Source organism: Telopea speciosissima, chromosome 1 (genome assembly GCF_018873765.1).
Source record: "Telopea speciosissima isolate NSW1024214 ecotype Mountain lineage chromosome 1, Tspe_v1, whole genome shotgun sequence".
In the NCBI taxonomy this organism is placed as follows: Eukaryota; Viridiplantae; Streptophyta; class Magnoliopsida; order Proteales; family Proteaceae; genus Telopea; species Telopea speciosissima.
In genome coordinates, this window is record NC_057916.1 from 33,669,794 (window position 1) to 33,690,997 (window position 21,204).

The 21,204-nt window shown below is 39.4% G+C and overlaps 1 protein-coding gene and 1 long non-coding RNA gene across 2 annotated transcripts; one reads left to right on the forward strand and one right to left on the reverse strand.

Moving 5' to 3' along the window:
• Positions 1–348: 348 nt before the first annotated feature.
• On the reverse strand, positions 349–15,241 carry LOC122666888. Its single transcript, XR_006333724.1, has 3 exons — positions 15,227–15,241; positions 14,595–14,600; positions 349–731 (listed from the first exon to the last, which is right to left on the reverse strand). It is a non-coding gene; the product is annotated as an uncharacterized LOC122666888 (long non-coding RNA).
• On the forward strand, positions 9,244–12,425 carry LOC122666843 (putative calcium-transporting ATPase 13, plasma membrane-type). Its single transcript, XM_043862937.1, has one exon. It carries the CDS (start codon positions 9,294–9,296, stop codon positions 12,396–12,398), a length of 3,105 nt encoding a protein of 1,034 aa, XP_043718872.1. The 5' UTR covers positions 9,244–9,293; the 3' UTR covers positions 12,399–12,425.
• Positions 15,242–21,204: the final 5,963 nt, after the last annotated feature.

Here is a 21,204-nt window from a genome sequence, read left to right on the forward strand (position 1 = left end):
TTAGATCTAGTAACCACCAGAAACCTCTGTTAAATAAGTGTACATTGGGTTTTTTGTTTGCTTTGGAGCTTTTTTAGCGTCTCTTTTCTATTCGAATCACAGCCTTCATTAAATGATGGGACATTGAATTTTCTGAAACTTTCGGTAAAAATTTTTAAAAGGGTTGTGTGTGTTTTTGCTAGATTTTGAACATGTGCGTACCGTGGAATCTTCATCAATTTCAAAACTTTGGGGTTTTACATTTGTTTACTTGCCTTATTCTTGTAGTCTTCATCTATATTTCACTGCAATTAGGCTTCTAGTTCTCTCTCTTTGTGATTCAGTAACTTCAGGTGTGACATTTTGAAATTAATGTGTTATTTGGTTTTCTTTTGGTGATGTGATCTGCAGTCTGGTTGTTGTAAGCCTCCAACTTCATGTAACTTCACCTATGTGACTCCAATCGAATGGACCAACCCAAGCAACACAACCTCCTTCACTGATTCTGAGTGCACAGCTTGGAACAACAATGAAAATGATCTCTGCTACAACTGCCAGTCTTGTAAGGGTGGAGTGCTTCAAAATATAAAGAGTCTTAGGAAGAAGGTTGCCATTGTCAACATCATCTTCCTCATCTTCCTTGTCATTGTCTACACCATTGGTTGCTGTGCTTTCAGGAACAACAGGATGGATAATTCTTATCCCAAATATAAGGGTTACCCATAGAATCTTAATCTGATCTGGTTACATTGCTATAGAGGGAGAAGATGTAGATAGCATATTTTGCTGATTTGTTTTACTCTGTTTTTCATTTGATTCATAGTAGATAGATACATGGATTTCTACATACTCCAGCAAGCTCTATTGCTGAAAAATCAGTTCACACCGCTCGCTATCCATTGTCGATTGTTATGTTGTAGTAGATGAACTTGCACTGGCATGATTGTAGCATGGTTATAGCATGGTTATGTAGGACCCCATGGATATTTTCTGCTGTTCTTCTTTATATTTATTTATAAACTTGATGGATATGAGGCATATTATGATTTTCTTTTAAGGTAAAAGCCTAATTCATTAAGGACAAAGAGCAGGCCCAGGCCAAGGCCAATGCCAATTACATCATCTCTCACAAGGAAGATGAGAATGTCGGGGAGAAGGTGCCTCTTAGTACAGAACCAAATAGAAAATTAAATAAAATAAAAAGAAAGATCAGGAGAAGGTGATGGTATTGAGTATGACTGGGCAATTAGGTAATAAGGAAGAACAACAGAAAATAAATGATGTTGGATTTATGGGTTGGCTTCAAATGTTTTTTTCCGCTTTCGTTCAGTTGCTATATGTTTTTGTGACATGGTTTATGTAGGTAGGTGAGTCTTTAGCTCAAAAGGAAGAGCACCTGGGTTTGTTCCCAGGAGATGATGGTTCGACTTCATCACGACTCTCATGTAGTAGTAGCATCTTATTTAATTTTTTATCTTGAAGTGAACTGATTTACCCATCAGAATAGGGTGAGGCTTGGGGGAATCTGAACTGTTGTTTTATTTAAATGAAAGCTATTGAGTCATACTGAGTCATACCCTCTATGTTGTCATACCTGAACACACACTCACCCCCACCCCTTGCTACCCCTACACTTGAACACAAAACTGACACAGTCACCCTCACCCCTTGCTGCCCCTACACTTGAGTACACACTCACCCCCACCCCTTACTGCTCCTACACCTAAGCTCACACTCACACATAGCAATGGCATAGTAATAATTTTAGGTTATATAAGGTTGGGTGATAATTGGATTTAATTAATTATTTGAGAACATTAATATGGTAATCGTATTTTTTTTTTGTTAATGTGTCTTATACTTTTAAATGTAAGGTTTAGTAACTGACAGGCTTATTAGGGTAACCAAACAGTTATTCAGGTAGATTCAAGGTAAATCCAACTGACAGACTCAGGGTAACCAAACAGTTTTTCAAATAGATTCAGGGTGAATCCAACTGACAGACTCAGGGTAACCAAACAGTTTATTTTCTAGAATTACGATTCAACAGATGGTAACTCAAGTGGATGACCATCCACAATCAGACCACATCCAAAAGATTTACGCAACCAAACGCTTCCTTAGAGATTTAAAATTAGCAAGGGAAAAAGAAGGTGAAGATTTACTTTGATGAAGGAATTAGGAAAAAAATATTTGAGTAAGAGAATTTAAGTTAATATTAAGGTAAGTAAGGGTGTCAATTCAAAGCTCACATTGATGGGACCGACCTGTCCCGACTGGTGATAGTTTGAAACCGGCCCAATATGTTAGCTAAACATGTCATTCACGATGCAAGGGGAAGGACTGACGGATGCCCGACCGAGCCCAACATGTTAGCTTGTTTTATGAACTGTTTGTTTTACTCCAATTAACCCTTAAATTCCCTATTGTATCCCAAATATACCATTTCTTAGTCTCATTGATTAGTTTTTCTTCTTGCATTACGTAAGCTATGTATAAAAAAGAATATGGGCCACTAAAAACATATAATTAATAATTTTTAATGCACTATAAAGTTGATCGGCTAAAAATAAATAAAGCACATAATCAAGGCTATTTATATTGTTTGAAATGTCATATTTATATGTCCATTGAGATTGAGGCCCATAGAGTTCCAAAAGCATTGAGAAACATTCTCTCAAGTAAGTTCTTGATTCATCCCAAAGAATTTAATCTCATTAGGAGCTATATGGATTATACGTGCATAGCCTGATTGTAGCCCATTTAGTATGAGCCCATTTATAGGTACGTTTAGCTCATTTATAGCCCGTTTAGTATGAGTCTGATTATAGATCGGTATGTGATCGACCGTTTATAAATAGGACCATGCCTAACTTATGAGATCAATTACTTAAACGGACCGATCACAATGTAGGATCCTAAAGTAGGGAGGACTGATTAAGCCCGACCGAACTGGCTTGGACAGACCGTTTGACACCCCAAAAGGTAAGTATACAACAATGATAGAATTTTTTTTTTAACAAAGTGGGTAAAAATGGTATTTTGTAAAAATTATCCAACAAGGTGAAGTAGCCAATAGAGGCAAAAGGGTACCTGGGAAAAGGCATTTATTTGTACACATGATAGATTCTATAATATGTTTATAAAAAAAATAGGATCGAGTTTCAATCCATCCATAGTGAATGGGACCCCATTCACCGAGGGGCGGGAGAAGGCGGGAATAGGTATCGGGAGGGTATTTTGGAACATACAAAAACCGTAGAAGGGGTTTGTGAACGAACCCTAGGATGGTGGGTGAACCATCTTCTATGGGTGTAGAAAAACTATCAATATATATAAATATATAAATAAATAAATAAATAAGGGGGGAATAGGTATCGGGAGGGTATGGTATCGGGAGGGTATTTTGGAACATACTAAAATCTTAGGAGGGGTTTGTAAACCCTAAGATGACGGATGAACCATTCTCAATGGGTGGAAAACTTTATCCTATGTATATATATATTGATCGACTTTTTTTTAGAGGCTCAAATAACAAATAATTTGGCCTCCTAAAAAAATAACTAACAATATTCCTCATACCACCCTAAGCTTCTGATAAGTCCACGTACCACCCCTCAATATTCCACGCACTACCCTTGTTTTACCCCCTAATGCCATTTAAGTCCACACCAGGTATTAAATGCTATAAAATTACCAAACTACCCTTTCTTATATATTTTCTAAAATTTGAAAAGACCTAATTGCCCTGACCTATTTGCTAAAATTTAAAAAGACCAAAATGCCCTCATCTTTCCCAAATCATCATCTTCTTTTACATACCCAATACTACCACCACCACCACCACCACCACCCACCATTACACCATACCATCGTGAAGCCCAACCCTCATCTTCCCCAAACCTGCAAATCCACTCATTTTCAAGATTGAATGTCTTATGGGGAAAAATTGCAAGACAACTCTCACAGATGGAAAGGGAAGGTCATGGAAAGTGGAACTGAACCATAGGAAGAGCGATGGCCAAGTTTACATTTCAAGTGATTGGATTCAGATTTGTACTTCAAATGGCTTGAAGGAAGGTGATACCTGCAGTTTTGAACTCACTCGCAAAGGAAAGCGGAAGGTCATGGAGTTCTCCTTGCTTTGAATCTGGCCATGAATAGACTATCCAATCTCACTGCATTGGATAATCTTATTCACAATAGAATGTGATTGTCTGAAACAAATTTTGAAATCAACCCAGAGTATGATTTGTTTTAAAAATTTGAAAAAAATTTGTTATACTTTAACAAGAACCCGTCAATGCAACCAAAGCACCAACGAATTCATCCTCGAAAGCCAAATTAACCTAGAAACCAAATCACGATCTGAATTTTTTTTTTCTCAAATCTGAAACAAGTTTTCCATGTTTTAACAATAATATTTCAAATATGCTTGAATCTTAAAATAATCTCTCCTTTGTTCATCTCCCCACTGCGCTTCTTCGACTCTGTTAGCGAGTATCAATGGCGGGGGCTGCTGAAACGGGCATCTAGATCTCCAAGATGTTTCAGTGGCACCTAATCTGGAGACCCTTTTAAGGAAGAGGGAGAAGCCCCATCTTGGATACAGAGAAGGGAAAGCGTTGCTGTGTTGGACTTTATTGAAGAGAACAGGTGGGTAGCTCCAATTGAGGTAGCAGGGGATCTGGATACCAGAAAAAGGAGGGCTCCTACCACCGCCGGAGAAATGGTAATACACAGTTCCCACTTAGGTAATACTACAATAACTAGAAGAAGTAAGAGCAGATATAAACAATGGAAAACCAGTATTGGGATCTAGAGAGAAGAGAACTACTTGATCTTCCAGCAAAACATTCTCCGGCGAACGGATTTGAACAAGAAGAAGATTAAGAGCTGGTCACCGGAGGTGTTTTTGGGTCGGATTGAGATGATGTTCAAGGTTCAACACCTGCCCAAGACGGTGGCCTGGTTCAAAGAGTATCGGGAGGTGGGGCTTCACGATGGTGGTGGTATTGGGTATGTAAAAGAAGATGATGATTTGGGGAAGATGAGGGTATTTTGGTCTTTCAATTTTTAACAAATAGATCAAGGCAATTAAGTCTTTTCAAATTTTAGAAAAGATATAAGAAAGGGTAGTCCGATAATTTTTTAGCATTTAATATCCGATGTGAACTTAAATGGTATTAGAGGGAAAAAATAGGGGTGGTACGTGGAATATTGAGGGATAGTATGTGGACTTATCAGAAACTTAGGGGATACGAGGAATATTGAGTGCATTACAGGGATACGCATTCTTGACCCAAAAAAACACTAACAAAACCCTTTGCTTGAGGAGTCAGGAGACTCGGGACTAAGGATTTATAATGTTTTTGTTTTTATGTTTTTGTATTGGGGGGGGGTGGGGGGAGAGAGAGAGAGAGAGAGAGAGAAAAGAAAGGTCCGCCGACCAAATGACACACCCGGAAAAGGTGAGTAGAAAGGAAAAGGTTTCTCTCCCAAATCACATGGAACGAAGGAACGGGAGTTGAAGTGGAAGATGGTTTATTTTGTGGGTGACCCATCACCCATCACGTAGGACAGTTATGTGTGTGTGGTCTATGATTTGTGCCGACTTCCAACCTACCTTGGACTCGTTGGATTCACATTTCGTTTTCTGCCATGTTCCTTCTAATATGACAAAAATTTGCTGCTACATTTTTTGTGTGGTAAATTTGTGGCCGGAGTGTTCCTGCTACAAGGTTGGTAGCCAAGAATGCATTTTAGGTCCCCAATTGATATATAGACACAATTGTAGTCTATGTAGTATGAGCCCGTTTATAGACACGTGCAGCTTGTTTATAGACACGTTTAACTCGTTTATAATCCATTTAGTATGAGTCCGATTATAGACCGGTAGTCAACCACATGTTTATATCTTATGAGGAGTGACTACGCTGGTCATGATGTGAGATCCTAAAGTAGAGAGGAACCGATTAAGACTGACTGAACCAACTTGAACCGATCAATTGACACCCCTAACAGTAAGTATACAACATTAATAGAAGTTTTTACAAAAAAAAGTGAAAAAAAATGATTTTTTTTTGCATCCTCCCCCCCTTTTTTTTATTTTTATCTTCTTTCATTTGTGATGATTTTTTAGGCATTTCAATGCCTCGTATTGTATCTTCTTCTATTCTATAGTATATGCTTCTGCTGTTTGGCGGAAAAAAAAGAGACACTAGATGCAAAAAGGAAGCTGAGAAATGGCATTTATTTGTACACATGAAAGATTCTATGATATGTTTAGGTCAAAGATTTCATACAGGGGCATGCAAACATATATGGTCATGTCCCTTCTCACATGAAGTTGGAAAAGTCAAAAACCCTCTACTCCTTTTTAAAAGCCTCCTCGAAACTCTTACCATCTAACGTGTATGAAAATTGTCCCCGTATGTTTAAAAAATAAATAAATAAATAAATTCTGATCGATTTTTTGTTAAGAGTGTAAAGTCTCAACTCTCAACAAAGAGCTAACAAGTAATTTGTAAAAAAAAAAAAAAAAACACGTAACAAGTCTGCCCTTGGATTGGATTCGGCTCCTTTGCAGCGCGACACGGTGTGCATCATATATCTGTGTGGCCTACTATTTGTGCCGCGTGGAAGAATGATGACTTCCAGCCAGCTTTTGGACTTATGCACTTGGCTTGCTTTCCTCTAACTCGGCCGTCATCTCAAGATTTTCGGCCAATAAGAAACAAATCCTATGTTAATGTAAAGATATGATTGGTAAGAGGTGGTAGATGGGATTTTGGGACCCTATGTCATCCCATTTAACACTCCAATTCCGGTCTTTGGGAAAAACGGGATTCAAACTTTGAGCTAATAACAAGAATGTATTTGAGCTTTCCAATTGATTTCAGTTAGGCTTCTTTTTTGTTTTTTTCCATTTTGGTTGGTAATTAATAAGGAGAAAGGGTACGGAAGCATGGATTCAAGAATTGATATGTCAATCCTTTGGTTAGGACATATTTTAGTCGATCCTATTGTTTCTTAATCTGTTTAGGATCTAGGATCTAGGATCAGAATTGATTAGGATCGATCTGGATCCTAATTCCATGTTTTTAAACCTTAGATGGAGGTAGTACCAGTCCATTAGAAGAATCACTTTTTATTTAAACATCCTTGGGATGACATTCACAAAAAAAGGAAAGTCTGAGATAAAGTCCGGATTAAGGTTCTGTCAGGTTGCAAAGGAAATTAAAGGGTAGTGAAGTTTTAACTTAAATCTAAATCAAAATCGAAATTTTTGGTAAGACTATTTTTAAAATATTTCAAATCTGATTATTAAATTTTACTTTATTTTGTAATTAAATTCTTAGATTTTAAGAATAAAAATTAATAAAGATTCCATTTTTTTAAAAAAAACACCCTTCTCTTTCCTTTGCTTCTTCTAACCATGGAGCCAAAAGGAAAGTTTGAAAGTAGATTTTTTTTTTTAGAAAAAAAAAAAATCTAAATTTCACCTAAAAATGTTTTTTTTCCTACTCTCTCAATAAAAAAATGCTATTTCTAATATTTGGGTTTGACATATTCAATAATGGAATATTCACAAAAACATATGATACACATGATGAATAATATTTTAAATATATTCATCTACAAAAGATAGACGAAAGGTTTATGAAGTCTGTTTCCTTAGATGCATTCCTGGAGAGGAATCTCTTGATGGTTGTCCTCGGTGGTTTTTATTGGTAACGTCGCAATTTAGTTTTACTCTAAGTTTGTGAGACATCCCATGTCAAATATTGATGACTCATTCTAAGTTCTAGTTAAAGAAAACATTAGACCATTTGCATAATCAATAAGTCAATTTTGGTTTGGATTTTTTTTTTTTTGTAGAAAAATAAATGTAACACATGATGAACTATACCTATGAGGTTATGAAGTTTCTTAGAAAATGATAAGAAACTGCTTTCAACTCTCAAGTCAATTCGGAGAATTCCCTGAAAAAAGTTTCCCAAAATTTACAGATAAATGATGAACAACTAATCCAATAGGTATGATTTCCGCATGTTCTTACCCGTTTTGTAATTTATTCATATACGCTAGATGGTGGTCTTCCCACCATTTAGTTTGATGCATAAATAGCGATCATCATCCTCTATCTATTTATAAAATTTAAAACGTGAAGATAAAATGGAACAAAACATACTTTTTTCTTTTAAAAGGAAAAGATGAAAGCCAACCAAACAAACCATTGAAACTACTTTTGAAATAATCAAATAAAAATGGATCCTATGATCGACCAAGGCAATCAAATTTGACACATAATTCATATACAATGTACCTTAATCCATTCATATGAATGGATAGTTCTTAAAAAGGCTGATAAATATATATATATTATTTTATATCCCCTTGCAAGGCAAGGAATCATGCCTCAAGAAGAGGAGATCTTGTGTTCAACTCTTGTCCATTCCTTAAAGCCACCCGCAAATGGTGCCCATATGTGGGTTGTGGGGTCTTACATGGGCCCGGGTTTGTCTGACCTAAAGAGTGGGCAAGGTTTTTCTTGTTGAATGGATAAACTTTCATGGCCCATGTATTATATATTAAACAAGTCACCACACTTCTTTGCCGTGGTCATTAGACATATAACGCGGTGGAGTGTCATGCTGCCTAATCAGAGCCTCGAGTTTAGAATCTATTGTATCAAATCCATGTTCCTAATAATAAAATAAAACAACCCAACCCAACCCAACATGGTCGATCCACACCATCAACCGCCTAAACATTGGTCGGTGTAAACTTCGTTAATACGTTGTCAACACGAACGAGCCGCTGAGTTGAACACCGTCCCAGTTACAGTTGCCGACCTCTCCCGTCTTCTGGGTAAGCTTTCCACCTCCATCTCAATTTACCACCTACTGAGTTTCTTCTTTGACCCGACAAACATGGTAGTTGTAGTTTTCTACCTTTCCTACTCAAACTTGGTGAGATTGGGTTCAATTTGAAATTACCTTCCCCTTGCAAAATTAAGTTTTAAAACTCAAGGTGAAAGTGAGAACAGAGAGCAAGAACCATGTACACGATTGCGTCAATTCCGTCTAAGAACTAACCCAGAACTTCCATAGTGACCGACAGTAGCAATATTATAAGAAGCAAGTTGAACCGAGAATGTCCTTCCATTCCATATTCCTGCTGTCTCCTGATCCCCTGTTTCTCCCCTTCTCAAAGATTGGCAATAGTAGAGTTTTACATCTACATTCACCTTTTAGGCCTTCCTTTGTTTGCTCTTTGTTTTCACTGATTGGGAGATTCTTAACCTTATAATGTGCGACTCCATGGTGCAGCATTGCCCACTTGACTTGTTCAACACCATTCATCTAATTAGCATACCCCAGAAGAGATGGCGCCGTGCTTTCTTTGCTATCTGTTCTTCCCGCATCTTAGTCTCTCTTGCCAAAGATGCTATTGCTAAGAAGAAGGATAAGCTCTTTACTGCCTTCTCTCGCACACCATCATACACCGTCCTCGAAATCGAATCCAATATTAGTGAGGTAAGTTCACACTGCGACTTCAATGCTGATAATGAGGCCCTCCTCATCGATATCGTGAAGGAGAAGAACCCAGATCGTCTGAATCAACTTGGAGGAGTGGAAGCAGTTGCTGCTGCACTTCTAACTGATGTGGAGAATGGAATCCATGGTGATGCTGAAGATGTTGCATCTCGTCGCAATAAATTTGGATCAAATACTTACCCAAAACCACCTCTAAAGAGTCTCTTCCATTTCGTGTTGGAGGCTTTCAAGGACACCATAATTCTCATTCTCTTGGGCTGTGCAATTCTGTCTCTTGGGTTCGGCATCAGAGAGAATGGATGGAAAGATGGGTGGTACGATGGTGGTAGTATATTTGTTGCTGTCTTTATTGTTATTACTGTCTCTGCCTTCAGTAACTACAGGCAATCCAGACAATTTGAGAAGCTCTCAAGCATTAGCGACAACATCCAAATCGATGTCGTTAGGAGTGGGCGGCGCAGCCAGATTTCCATGTTCGACATTGTTGTGGGAGACATTGTGTGTCTCAAAATTGGCGATCAGATTCCTGCAGATGGCCTCTTCTTAGATGGTTATTCCTTACAAATTGACGAGTCTAGCATGACAGGGGAGAGTGATCATGTTGAAGTGGATGGCAGCAGAAACCCATTCCTCATCTCTGGTGCCAAGGTGGCTGACGGTTATGGTCGCATGCTGGTTACCTCGGTCGGCATGAACACATCATGGGGTGAGATGATGAGCTCTATAAACCGTGACTCTACTGAACGAACACCATTACAAGAGCGGCTTGACAAATTAACCTTGTCAATAGGGAAGGTTGGTTTGGCAGTTGCATTCCTCGTTCTTGTTGTGTTGTTGGTTCGTTATTTCACGGGGAATACAGAAGATGACTATGGTAATCAAGAGTTCAATGGCAGCAAGACGAAGATCAATGACATATTGAATGCTGTTGTTCGTATTATTGCCGATGCTGTTACCATCGTAGTTGTGGCGATTCCAGAAGGATTGCCTCTGGCTGTCACACTCACTCTTGCTTATTCCATGAAAAGAATGATGGCTGATCAAGCAATGGTCAGAAAACTCATGGCCTGTGAGACAATGGGTTCGGCCACCACTATCTGTACCGATAAAACGGGTACTCTCACCATGAATCAAATGAAGGTGACCGAGTTTTGGCTTGGTCAAGATGCCATAAAAGATTATGCATCCCCAACAATTTCTTCTATTATTCTTGACTTGCTCCACCAGGGAGCTGGTCTGAACTCCACTGGAGCCGTTTATAAACCCCATTCACAAGCAGTGCCCGAGTTCTCTGGTAGCCCAACTGAGAAAGCCATCCTATCTTGGTCTGTCTTAGAATTGAAGATGGACATTGAGGCGCTGAAGAAGACTTGTACCGTTCTCCAGGTAGAAGCCTTCAATTCAGAAAAGAAACGCAGCGGTCTATTGATGAAGAAGAATGGTGAGAAAATGATCCATATACACTGGAAAGGAGCAGCTGAGATGATACTAGCAATGTGTTCCAGCTACAATGACAGAAAAGGAAGCTTGAAATTCATGGGTGAAAATGAAAGGAAGAAATTCGAAGAGATAATTGAAAGTATGGCAGCTAACAGCCTCCGATGCATTGCTTTTGCTCACAAAGAGATCATTGAAGAAGAGTTGGAGTACAGAGAAGATGGAAAGATTCACGAAAAGCTAAGTGAGGGTTTAACCTTGTTAGGGTTAGTAGGTCTAAAGGATCCATGCCGACCAGGGGTAAGAAAGGCTGTGGAAGCTTGCAAAGATGCTGGAGTGCACATCAAAATGATCACTGGAGACAACATTTTCACAGCGAGGGCAATAGCCATTGAATGTGGGATACTCGATCCAAATCAGGTCTCTGGTAATGGAGAGGTTGTGGAGGGTGTGGAGTTTCGAAATTACACACCAGAAGAAAGGATGGAGAAGGTTGATAGAATCCATGTGATGGCAAGGTCGTCCCCATTTGACAAGCTTTTGATGGTACAATGCTTGAAGCAGAAAGGCCATGTGGTGGCGGTCACCGGTGATGGAACAAATGATGCGCCGGCATTGAAAGAGGCTGATATTGGACTTTCTATGGGGATTCAGGGAACTGAAGTTGCCAAGGAGAGTTCGGATATTGTTATCTTGGATGATAACTTTGCTTCAGTGGCCACAGTTTTAAGGTGGGGGAGATGTGTTTATAACAACATCCAAAAATTTATTCAATTCCAACTCACTGTGAACGTTGCTGCTCTTGTGATCAACTTTGTTGCAGCAATTTCTGCTGGCAAAGTTCCACTAACAGCAGTTCAATTGCTGTGGGTGAACCTGATCATGGACACATTGGGGGCTTTGGCTCTTGCCACTGAGCGACCCACTGAGGAGCTAATGGAGAAGCCACCAGTGGGTCGGACTGAGCCACTTATAACCAATGTAATGTGGAGGAATCTCATGGCTCAAGCTCTGTATCAGGTATCTATCCTCTTGACCCTACAGTTCAGAGGTGAGTCTATCTTCTCCGTGGATACGAAGGTTAATGATACCCTGATCTTCAACACTTTTGTGCTATGCCAAGTGTTCAATGAGTTCAATGCAAGGAAGCTGGAGAAGAAGAACGTCTTCAAGGGATTACACAAGAACAAGTTATTTCTAGGGATAGTGGGGATAACCATCATTCTTCAGGTAGTGATGGTCGAATTTCTGAAGAAGTTTGCAAACACAGAGAGGTTAAATTGGAAGGAATGGTGTGTGTGCATTGGTCTTGCAGCCATATCTTGGCCAATTGGGTGGATTGTGAAATGGATACCAGTTCCAGAAAAACCATTTCTAAGTTTTCTCAAGTGGGAGGGCTACAAAAGCAGAAAGATTTAATGCTTCTTCTTTTTCGTTTTTGTTTAATTCTTCATTAGTGTATGGATACACCTTTCTTCCATTACATTCTTTAAACACACTGTAAAATATTAATTCCGTTTACTGAAATATTATAGTGATTATCAATTTAGATAAACAGTGCAATGTGTTTGATTTTTTATTCTTTAATTCTTTGTTACTGAATGGATACTTTTCTCCAATTGTGTTATTGAACTACTAGAATGTATGATGATTCTGAATATGGATAGAAAAGTTTCTTCTTGTTACAAGGTTATTGGGTTTCACTTTGTAATTTGAAAGGAAATTTGTTAAAGCTAGCTGAAGAAGATCTAATAGATGCAATGAGACAGCTAATTGGGTCCACTTGCACCCAATAGATCATGTATGCCAAACACCTATACAAAGCTGATTTCCTTCATCATCATTCTACCTTTCCTTTAGAAATATGGTGACAGTTCCTAAACGAGGACACAATTCTGATGATCAAAGAAAACTTATTTGGCACAGCTAATATAGGTCCCAAACCTTCTCCCCCTTAAAAAATCCTGGTGGGTGGGGTTGGAGAGAGAGAGAGAGACTTGTAAGCAGTATCTACTGAATGATGGGGCCAACCATGAGCTGTATGAATAATGTCTGTAGCTAATAAGTTTATGGCTACTCTGGTTTTGATTGGAGACCCAATGCATGCCAAATTCTGGCAAGCATAGTAAGATCACCCAGAGTCCTATGGCTCCTCTGGTTTTGATTTATGCTATCTATTCTCATCTACAACTTACTGCTTTCATTTTTCTCTATTAACACTTTAAATTATTCAAAAAAAATTCAGAGTTATCTTGAATCCCCATTTTCTTTTTATGTTGAACACCCAAAATTTTTTTTTTTAATAATTAAGGATTGGATTTAGCAGGACCTTTTTTGGTTTAAGTTCTGTTTGCAATTATAATCACTAGGGACTTTCTTATTTCTTTCTTAACTGTTGAGAAGACCCTGAGGTTTTAAAGCCTAGAACATATAATTGATTTTCATTTATTCTAGTACTTGAATTTATTCAGATAAACTCTAGAATTCTGAGATTTGTGCTTCCTGGGTGGGTATTTTTTTTAGTGCTTACAATCTTAGCTCTAGGTTTTCATTTGAGCAATTCCAGTTCTACTCCAAATCCTTTTCATTCCTTGTTAATTTGAAGTAAGTGAGATAAGGAGTGGAGGATAGAGAAAGTGAAAAGCAACAAAGAATAATTACAGTCCATCTGGAGAGTAAAAACACATTCAAGAGTCGAGATTGCGAATTTTTCCCCTTCATGGATACAATTACTAAATTCAATGAAAATTTAGTAAGATTAAATCTCACATTGCAGATGAAAGATTGTCTCCACACTCTGGTTCTGCAAGTAGGGCTGGATTGGGCTTCAGTTTCAGGCTCAGTAGTCTTCTGCTGTTACGACAAAAAAAAAAAAAAAAAAAGGGTATTAATTAAAAAAGAAAAAGAAGATCAGATTTATGGAAGTCTCGTTTACCTTTCTCTAAACGAGGAGTTCTGAAACTTACATTCTTGAATCTTACTTGGTCCCCCCCGCCCCCCTTTTCTTTCGTGTCTTAACAAAACATACAAAAAAAAAAAAAAAAAAAAGGGTCAATCGGAGAAGTTCAGGAAATCTTTTCTACGTATTTTGTAAAGTTCCTTTTCAAGGATCAAATGGATGATCAGGTTCCTAACAAGAAATTCGAAAGAACAAACAAAAGGTGAGAAATAAAGATTCAGAAACGTAAACGCCCCTGTTGCCACTTACCAGTGGAGGAGGCTTGGGCATCAGTGACACTGTAAGGCTACGTTTGGATGCCAAGAAAAAAACAGAAAAAAATTATTTTTATTTGGAGAGAGAAACATATAAATCAATAATTTTATCATTAAGATTTTTGTCATGTTATGTTTTTTTCTTTTATTTCTTTTTTCCACAATCCATTCGCGGGGAAATGTTTTGATTTTCAGATCCGTGCGACTGAACTCTTTTTTAATTTTTTGGAACCTCGAAGGATCTCTTTTGCCCAAATATCTGTTATAGTTTTCCATCTGTTCTTGTTTTCTCCAATTTTCTACCAATTACTTTAGTAGGAGAATGCATTTCAAATTTGCCGCTGATCATAGCCCTGTAATTGATTCCTCAGGGGCTAAATTCCTTTTCTTTGTTCTCCAAACTTCGAGCTGGAGCTAAGAGAAGGATGATTTGAAATTTATTGTTATTTTGCTTTGTTTCATTCCAAAATTGTCTCTCGAGAACTGGAAGATACTATTAGGTTTGTGTTTGCAAAACTAACCATTCAATGTTTCAATTAACAAAAATACACTCCTTTGAGTTTAGGTTTACAAAACTATCCAAACCAGTGTTCATTGATCATATAAGAATTTTTTTGACAGTTTTACCCCTAACCCTCCTCCTCCTCCTCCTCCTCCTTCTCCTTCTCCTCGTTGCCACTCCACCAGCCATGCCTTTATGCCCACACACCTCCACCCGCCCTACTCCCATCCTCCTTCTTCTTCCTGCCACTCCACCCATCCCTATCCCTGCACCAACCTCCCATGTAATCCCCTGCAACCACAACCCATCCTTCCCCGTCCCCACCCCTATTTCCCCGCCTACAACCACGCGCCACCTTCCCCTGTGTATATCTCTGTGCTTATATCTCAAATCATAAATGTACAAAAGATGCTTTCATTCCTAATTCGAAGAACAGGGGACTCTTTTCTATAAGGAGTAAAGAAACAAAAATGCTTTCACTTGGAAAACAGGGGACCTTGGACCGGAGAAAGTAATCTTTGAAAACCATAACCAAGAGAGGGGAGATAGAGATATAGATGCAGACTCAAAAAGACACAGAGAGACGCTCCTTTTCTTCTCCACGCAACCACTCGGCAACCGGCAACATACCAAAGTGGGATGTAATGGTGGTTCCCCAACAACCGGCAACACCCATTCATCCATTCCTCCATCGTTGTCTTCTTCTTCCTGCAATACCAACTACCTGTTTCTAGCGGTGATGTTATTAATCGCCACTGGTGGAATACCTCACATAACACTTACCCATGAACATATATCATGGTACAGCCTTGCAACTGTCATGCACCGCCCGTGGAGGTCGAGCACAGGATTCCGATTTGACTCACTGTGAGCGGCACAGTTAGAGAAGTCGGGCATGGAGAGATCGGCTTCTTCCAAGTCATCAACCACGGCATCCCCTCCAACATTATCGGTCGAAGCCATTAAAGCCATCAACGAGCAGCCAACGGAGATGAATTGACGAACTCTCGGTACAATAGTCGAGAATGTCGCGTCGTGGCCTTCTCCATTGATTTCGATCTCTACCAGTCGGAGGAATTCGGTTCAGAAGAGCCAAATCCCCACCGACTTAAGTTTATTCTGGAGACATTCCGAAGAGAGGCCTGGAGTGGGACGAACACGTAAGAGGAGTGGGAGAGGTTCTGATGGAGATCAAGGTTGGGTTTGAAATCAGAGAATTTGAAGGAGCTATTGTGTTTGGAAATTAACGAGGGTGATGGTGGCCCACTACTACCCTTGAGCCTCAACCTGATCTCACGCTGGGGATTATGTCTCACACTGATCCGGGAGTGTTGCTGCTGTTGTAGAACCAAAGTCTTGAGGTGAAGCACGGTGATGAGGGATCTTTATCACTTCCAGTTGGCTGCCCGCCCAGTTCCCCAGTTCCTCTAACAAAGGGGGGCTGAAATGACCTCTCTACCCATGCCCAAACACTCTGCCCAGGTGGGGTCCACCATCCCCCTATTAGAGGAACTGAGGAACTAGGCCGGTCAGCAAACCGGAGGAGATAATTTTCCCGATGATGAGTGGTTGAATGTGAAACCTGTGCCGAACCAATGGTAGTACTGTTTGGATTTGAGAAACGACTAAAGGCCAGACTTTACCTTCTTGACATTGGAATCCATGGCGACGGTGTTGAGGTTGTACGGCTTCTATACAAAGCCATTCCCCTGCAGGTCGGACTTTACCTTTTTCTTGGGGTTGTTGGATAAGTGTGTGTCCATCAAACCCGGTTCAGTCTGGTTCAATCCGGCTCACCTTTGTATTGAACATTTATACATTTTAGTTTAATATTGTCACATGCGATATGAACTTTTTGAGCATTATGTGTTCGTAAGTTATACTTAAATAGTCGTGACTAGGGTTTGGGCGGGGCACCCTTATCATATGGTCGTCCCATGGGGTATACCTAGACATGTGATGTCAGGGTACGAATGCGAGTGCTCACATGTTTGATGTGTGCATTGGCGAAGAATCTACTTTATCGATTCCCTCATGTATTACTACCAAATGTAGGAAGGGATAGACATGTGTCACCGACACCCTGTACCTGAGGGAACCCTGTCACTGCAAAGTGTGATCGCATTCTTTGGTTCATCAATGCTGAGACTCAAGCGAATCAAAGCCAGTGTTCTGGGAATGCGTGAACACTTTGTGAGTGAAGGAGTTATCCAACACGGTCACCACTGTCCGATTGAGGAGCACCAAGATAGAGATTGTCTGTGCATGGTCGGATCAAAATCTGGATCCAGTGCCGTTTTGGAAATGGTTTTGCAAAAATCTATTTTACATAAAATGATACATTATTTATAATTATTTACAAAGTATTTTATCGAGTTTTGCGGGACCCGATCAGATGCATAGACGCACGTATATGGATATATACTATGGATTGGGGTTTGGCAGTACATGTGTACATGCCCTAGATTCCATAATGATGGTGTTGATTTGTTATACCCGCACCCTGGGAGTATAATTAACTATTATTTTCTTCCCGTGACGTGTGGTTACCGCTGCCATATATGTTGGTGAGCTGTTCTTACTAGTGGTCAAACCCAGCTACAAAATTATTGACCACAGTACGGGTTTGCCTGTAGAGAAAACTATCGGGGTCATGGGGGACAAACCATGACAGTTAAGAAGTAAGTTCTAGCCCTTAATTTTATTTATTTACCCTTTCCTTTGATATCCTCGAAGTGCAGGTCGAGATTTGGATCGTCCGGGCTATTTTAATTGAGTTGGATATATTTTATTTATGGGTCCCACTTACCTCGAGAAACGTGTGAGGGACTTGTGTTTCATTATTACGTGGACCCCACCCTTTAATAGATCCATTTGATAGAATTCTTTTCTATTTAGAACTAAAGGGTGATCCATTTAACTTAAAGTATCCATTTAACTTGGGTGATCCATTTAACTTAAAGTACCCATTTGACTTAATGACCCATTTAACTTGAATTGACCCATTTGACTTAATGAACTAAAAATGGGTTTCTATTCTAGTGTTACCAAACCAAAAGGGTCCTACGATCGTTTTTGCCTATTTAGAACTAAAGACATTTACTTCTCATTACTATTCTCACCTAACCTAAAACGTGGAGGAGAGAAAGAGGAAGGAGAGAAAGGAGAAGAGGTGTGGAGGAGCTAGAAAGGGGGCTTGAGGATCTTGCTTCCTGGAGCCTCAACGTGGAGTATCACTTCCTTGAGGTAGGTAAGCCATTATGACCCTCTCCCTTCTTTTATTTTGGGTTTTGGGGTTGGGAGATGGGAGAGAATCGATCTAGGGTTTACTTTGGAACCCAAAAATCGATGGGAACTCATGACCTTGATTTTGTGGAGCTATTTGACTCCATTGGCTAGCCTCAAAGCTCCCAATCCCATCCCCATTGATAGACATAGGGTTTCTACCCTATTATGCCCTAAATAAAGTTCTCCTTACTTTTCTTTATTGAATCCATGGGTTGCATAGGCCTAATGGGGTCTTAGGACCCTAATGTGCCAAGGAGAAAACCCTCTTGGTGATTCATTTCCTCCAATCTACTTGAAAATGGAAGCTTTGATGAAGAATCCTTTGACTTTGGGATTTGGAGACACGCGATTTTACCTGCGGTTTCAAGACCTACGAGAAACCGCCCCTGCAACTACCTTGAGACCATCCTCTTAAGAAGCTCTCTGCTAAAGTTGATTTTACCTGCGATGTCATATACCCTGAGAAACCACACGTAAAATCGCACCTAGCAGAACCCTTCCTAAGCCCCTGTTAAGGTTGGATTTACATGTGGTTTTAAGTTTGGACATGAAACCACCCATAAAACCACCCTACCTTTAAAGTCTACAACTTAGGTAATTTGTGGGGGACCTTTTTGGGGATCCTCCCCTTTGACATAATTAACCCTATTCTCACTCTTTCACTAGGTTAAATCTCCCATTTTTGCAACGTGCTACTTAATCTCGGTGATATCTTCTAGCTTCAGGATATAACACCTAGGGTGAGTGGGTTTGGTTTGTTTGGGCTTGCTACTATTACTTGCATAATTTTACCATGCTATTAGTATAATTAATTTGGCATGATTTATGCATTTGCATACTTTATTAAATGATGAACATGATTATGATTGTGGTTGTTATTACATTTTAATGGGTCATGGTACCGGTGAGTGTCGGTGCCGAAACCCCGAATATTATATATTTATGAAGTAATTTTATTGAATGCCATATTAAATTGTATGCGTCATGTCGTGCTGGTAACCGGGCACTAAACCAGATGAAAAATTGATGCGCCCGGATTACCTCTTGGGATGATAGGACTTGCATGTAGTATATTTGCGGCTAGAATTTTTGCACCCTTATGCTACGACCCTTACTAACAGGGGCTTAGGTGTTGGGTAATTAGTACACCAGATTCTGTGGAGGGGAGAGAGGCCAGTCATGGTAGTATTGGTTATCGGGGTCTGTCACTGAGTGGTCTTAGAGGCTTCGATCGGCGTAGGCCCCTTGGTGATCGACAATTGAGAACTCATTGTGGTGATAAGATAAGTGACCCACAGTGTCTTTCGAGTTGTCATAATAGCATATACCTCTGATTTAGTTGTGTGATAGGTGGAATAAAAATGAAATTAACATGTGCATGCATCATTGGACTATGTGAATTACGTGTTTTTGCATCCCCATCCCCTCACTGGCTCAGTGGAGCTAACCCCCTCGTATCGTGCGCACACTTTTTAGATTATGGTGCAGGTACGGAAGAGCAGGAAGCTGTGTTTGAGGAACATGGCGATGGGTGTCCTTGTGATGATTGTGCCTACAGCGTGAGGATACTTGGGACTTGTCCCCTTTTTGTTATTTTAGGGCTTAAAGCCCATGTATAAACATTTACTGTTATACCCTTGTTGATAGTTATTAGATGTTCTTAGAAAATATATTAATTACAGTATTTATCATTTAGTCTTTGAACATCTTGTAACTATTTGATTTTATATGCTTCCGCAAAACTATTGATCCTTTGGAATATAATATTCTCTTTTCGCACTCTGATATTATATGGCTTTAATATTGGTTATGACTGTACGTTGGGACACTGTGTCAGTGATCCTGGTAGCTTAATGGAATGACACGGGTTGTCCTAGTCACCCCTTATATTATATTATATCCCTTGTCTGGGATAGGGGCGTAACAGAGTGGTATCAGAGCAATGATGCTCTGCACTGACCACAGTCTCGCGGACTCTTGATTTATTCTCTACAATTAGGTTCTAAACTAAAAATCTTCAAGAACATAAATGATTGTGTGCAGACATAGGAGAAGACTGATTGTGATGAAACAAGAACTTAGAAGATAATAGGCAACATGGAACTTAGGACTTGAACCATAGGCTGTTAAGCTACAACTATGTAATTGCTTGGTTAAGTCTTAAGTAGGTTATAGATGGGCAATTATATGTTATAATTCATAAACAATAATGAATCAATCATAACCAAGCCCAATTATTAACAATGATTTAAACAAGGGAGAGTTAAGTAAATACATAGACATATATAAGATTAATTATAAATATCAAATTGTTCCAAATCTTCCTGGGAGGCAACCATATCCTTCTCATTTCAATATTCATGATTTCATCCATTCCAATAAAAACATATGATTCCATCCTGCTCAATCAAAAGATATCAATCTAAACACCATAATTGTTTCAGATTCTTTGTTTGGGCATAATTGTGCTTTTCCCAACTCAGAATGCAAGATCCCATTTGTTCAAAGTCAAAATATTTGATTCTGTTTATCTCAGATTAAATATACAAGTCCACCATTTCCACAAAAAAAAAAAAAAAAACCAAAAAAGGAAAAGTAAAAGAGCTCCACAAATATCTATCTTAAGACAAGAACTAGAAGAACTGATCCGAGATAACTTCAAATTTGTTGAGAGAAAGCTGGGCTAGTTGTTTGCACCACCGCCACCACCGTGATCAAGAAAGGTGTTAATGTCATCTATCCCTCTCTCGATACCCTCTAGGCGTCAAGTCTGGTCGGAGAGTTGCTTCGTGACCTCATCGAAGCCATCCACCACTCGCAGGTTCAACCGCCTGATGGCCGTCAAAATGTCAATACCTCTCACTTGATGAAGGTATATGGGTTCCTTTCCGGTGAACAATAGGTCTTTGCTCCCGCAATAGATACATTAATAATGCTGGCTAGTTGTTCTACTGTGAAGGCAATAGGGACCCCCTTGACATATGAAGCAACCCGATAATTCTGTGTGCCTGGGTTCTCAGTGTTCAGATTTGCATAGAAATGTTGGATGAATTTTGGGTAGTATGGTTCAGGAAGGTTGAGAATGTTGGTCCACCCCAATGCCTCGAATCTCTGCTCCACTTTGAAAGCTTTGAGATCATCCAACACTACATCTCGCCCTTCCACTATATTTTTGAAGCGAAAGTATTCTCGATAAAGCTCTTAGTCCTCTATCTTTTGGAA

Excerpts from the sequence above, each read along its gene's own strand:
- LOC122666843 (XM_043862937.1), top strand. The coding sequence starts at position 9,294 with ATGTGCGACTCCATGGTGCAGCATTGCCCACTTGACTTGTTCAACACC.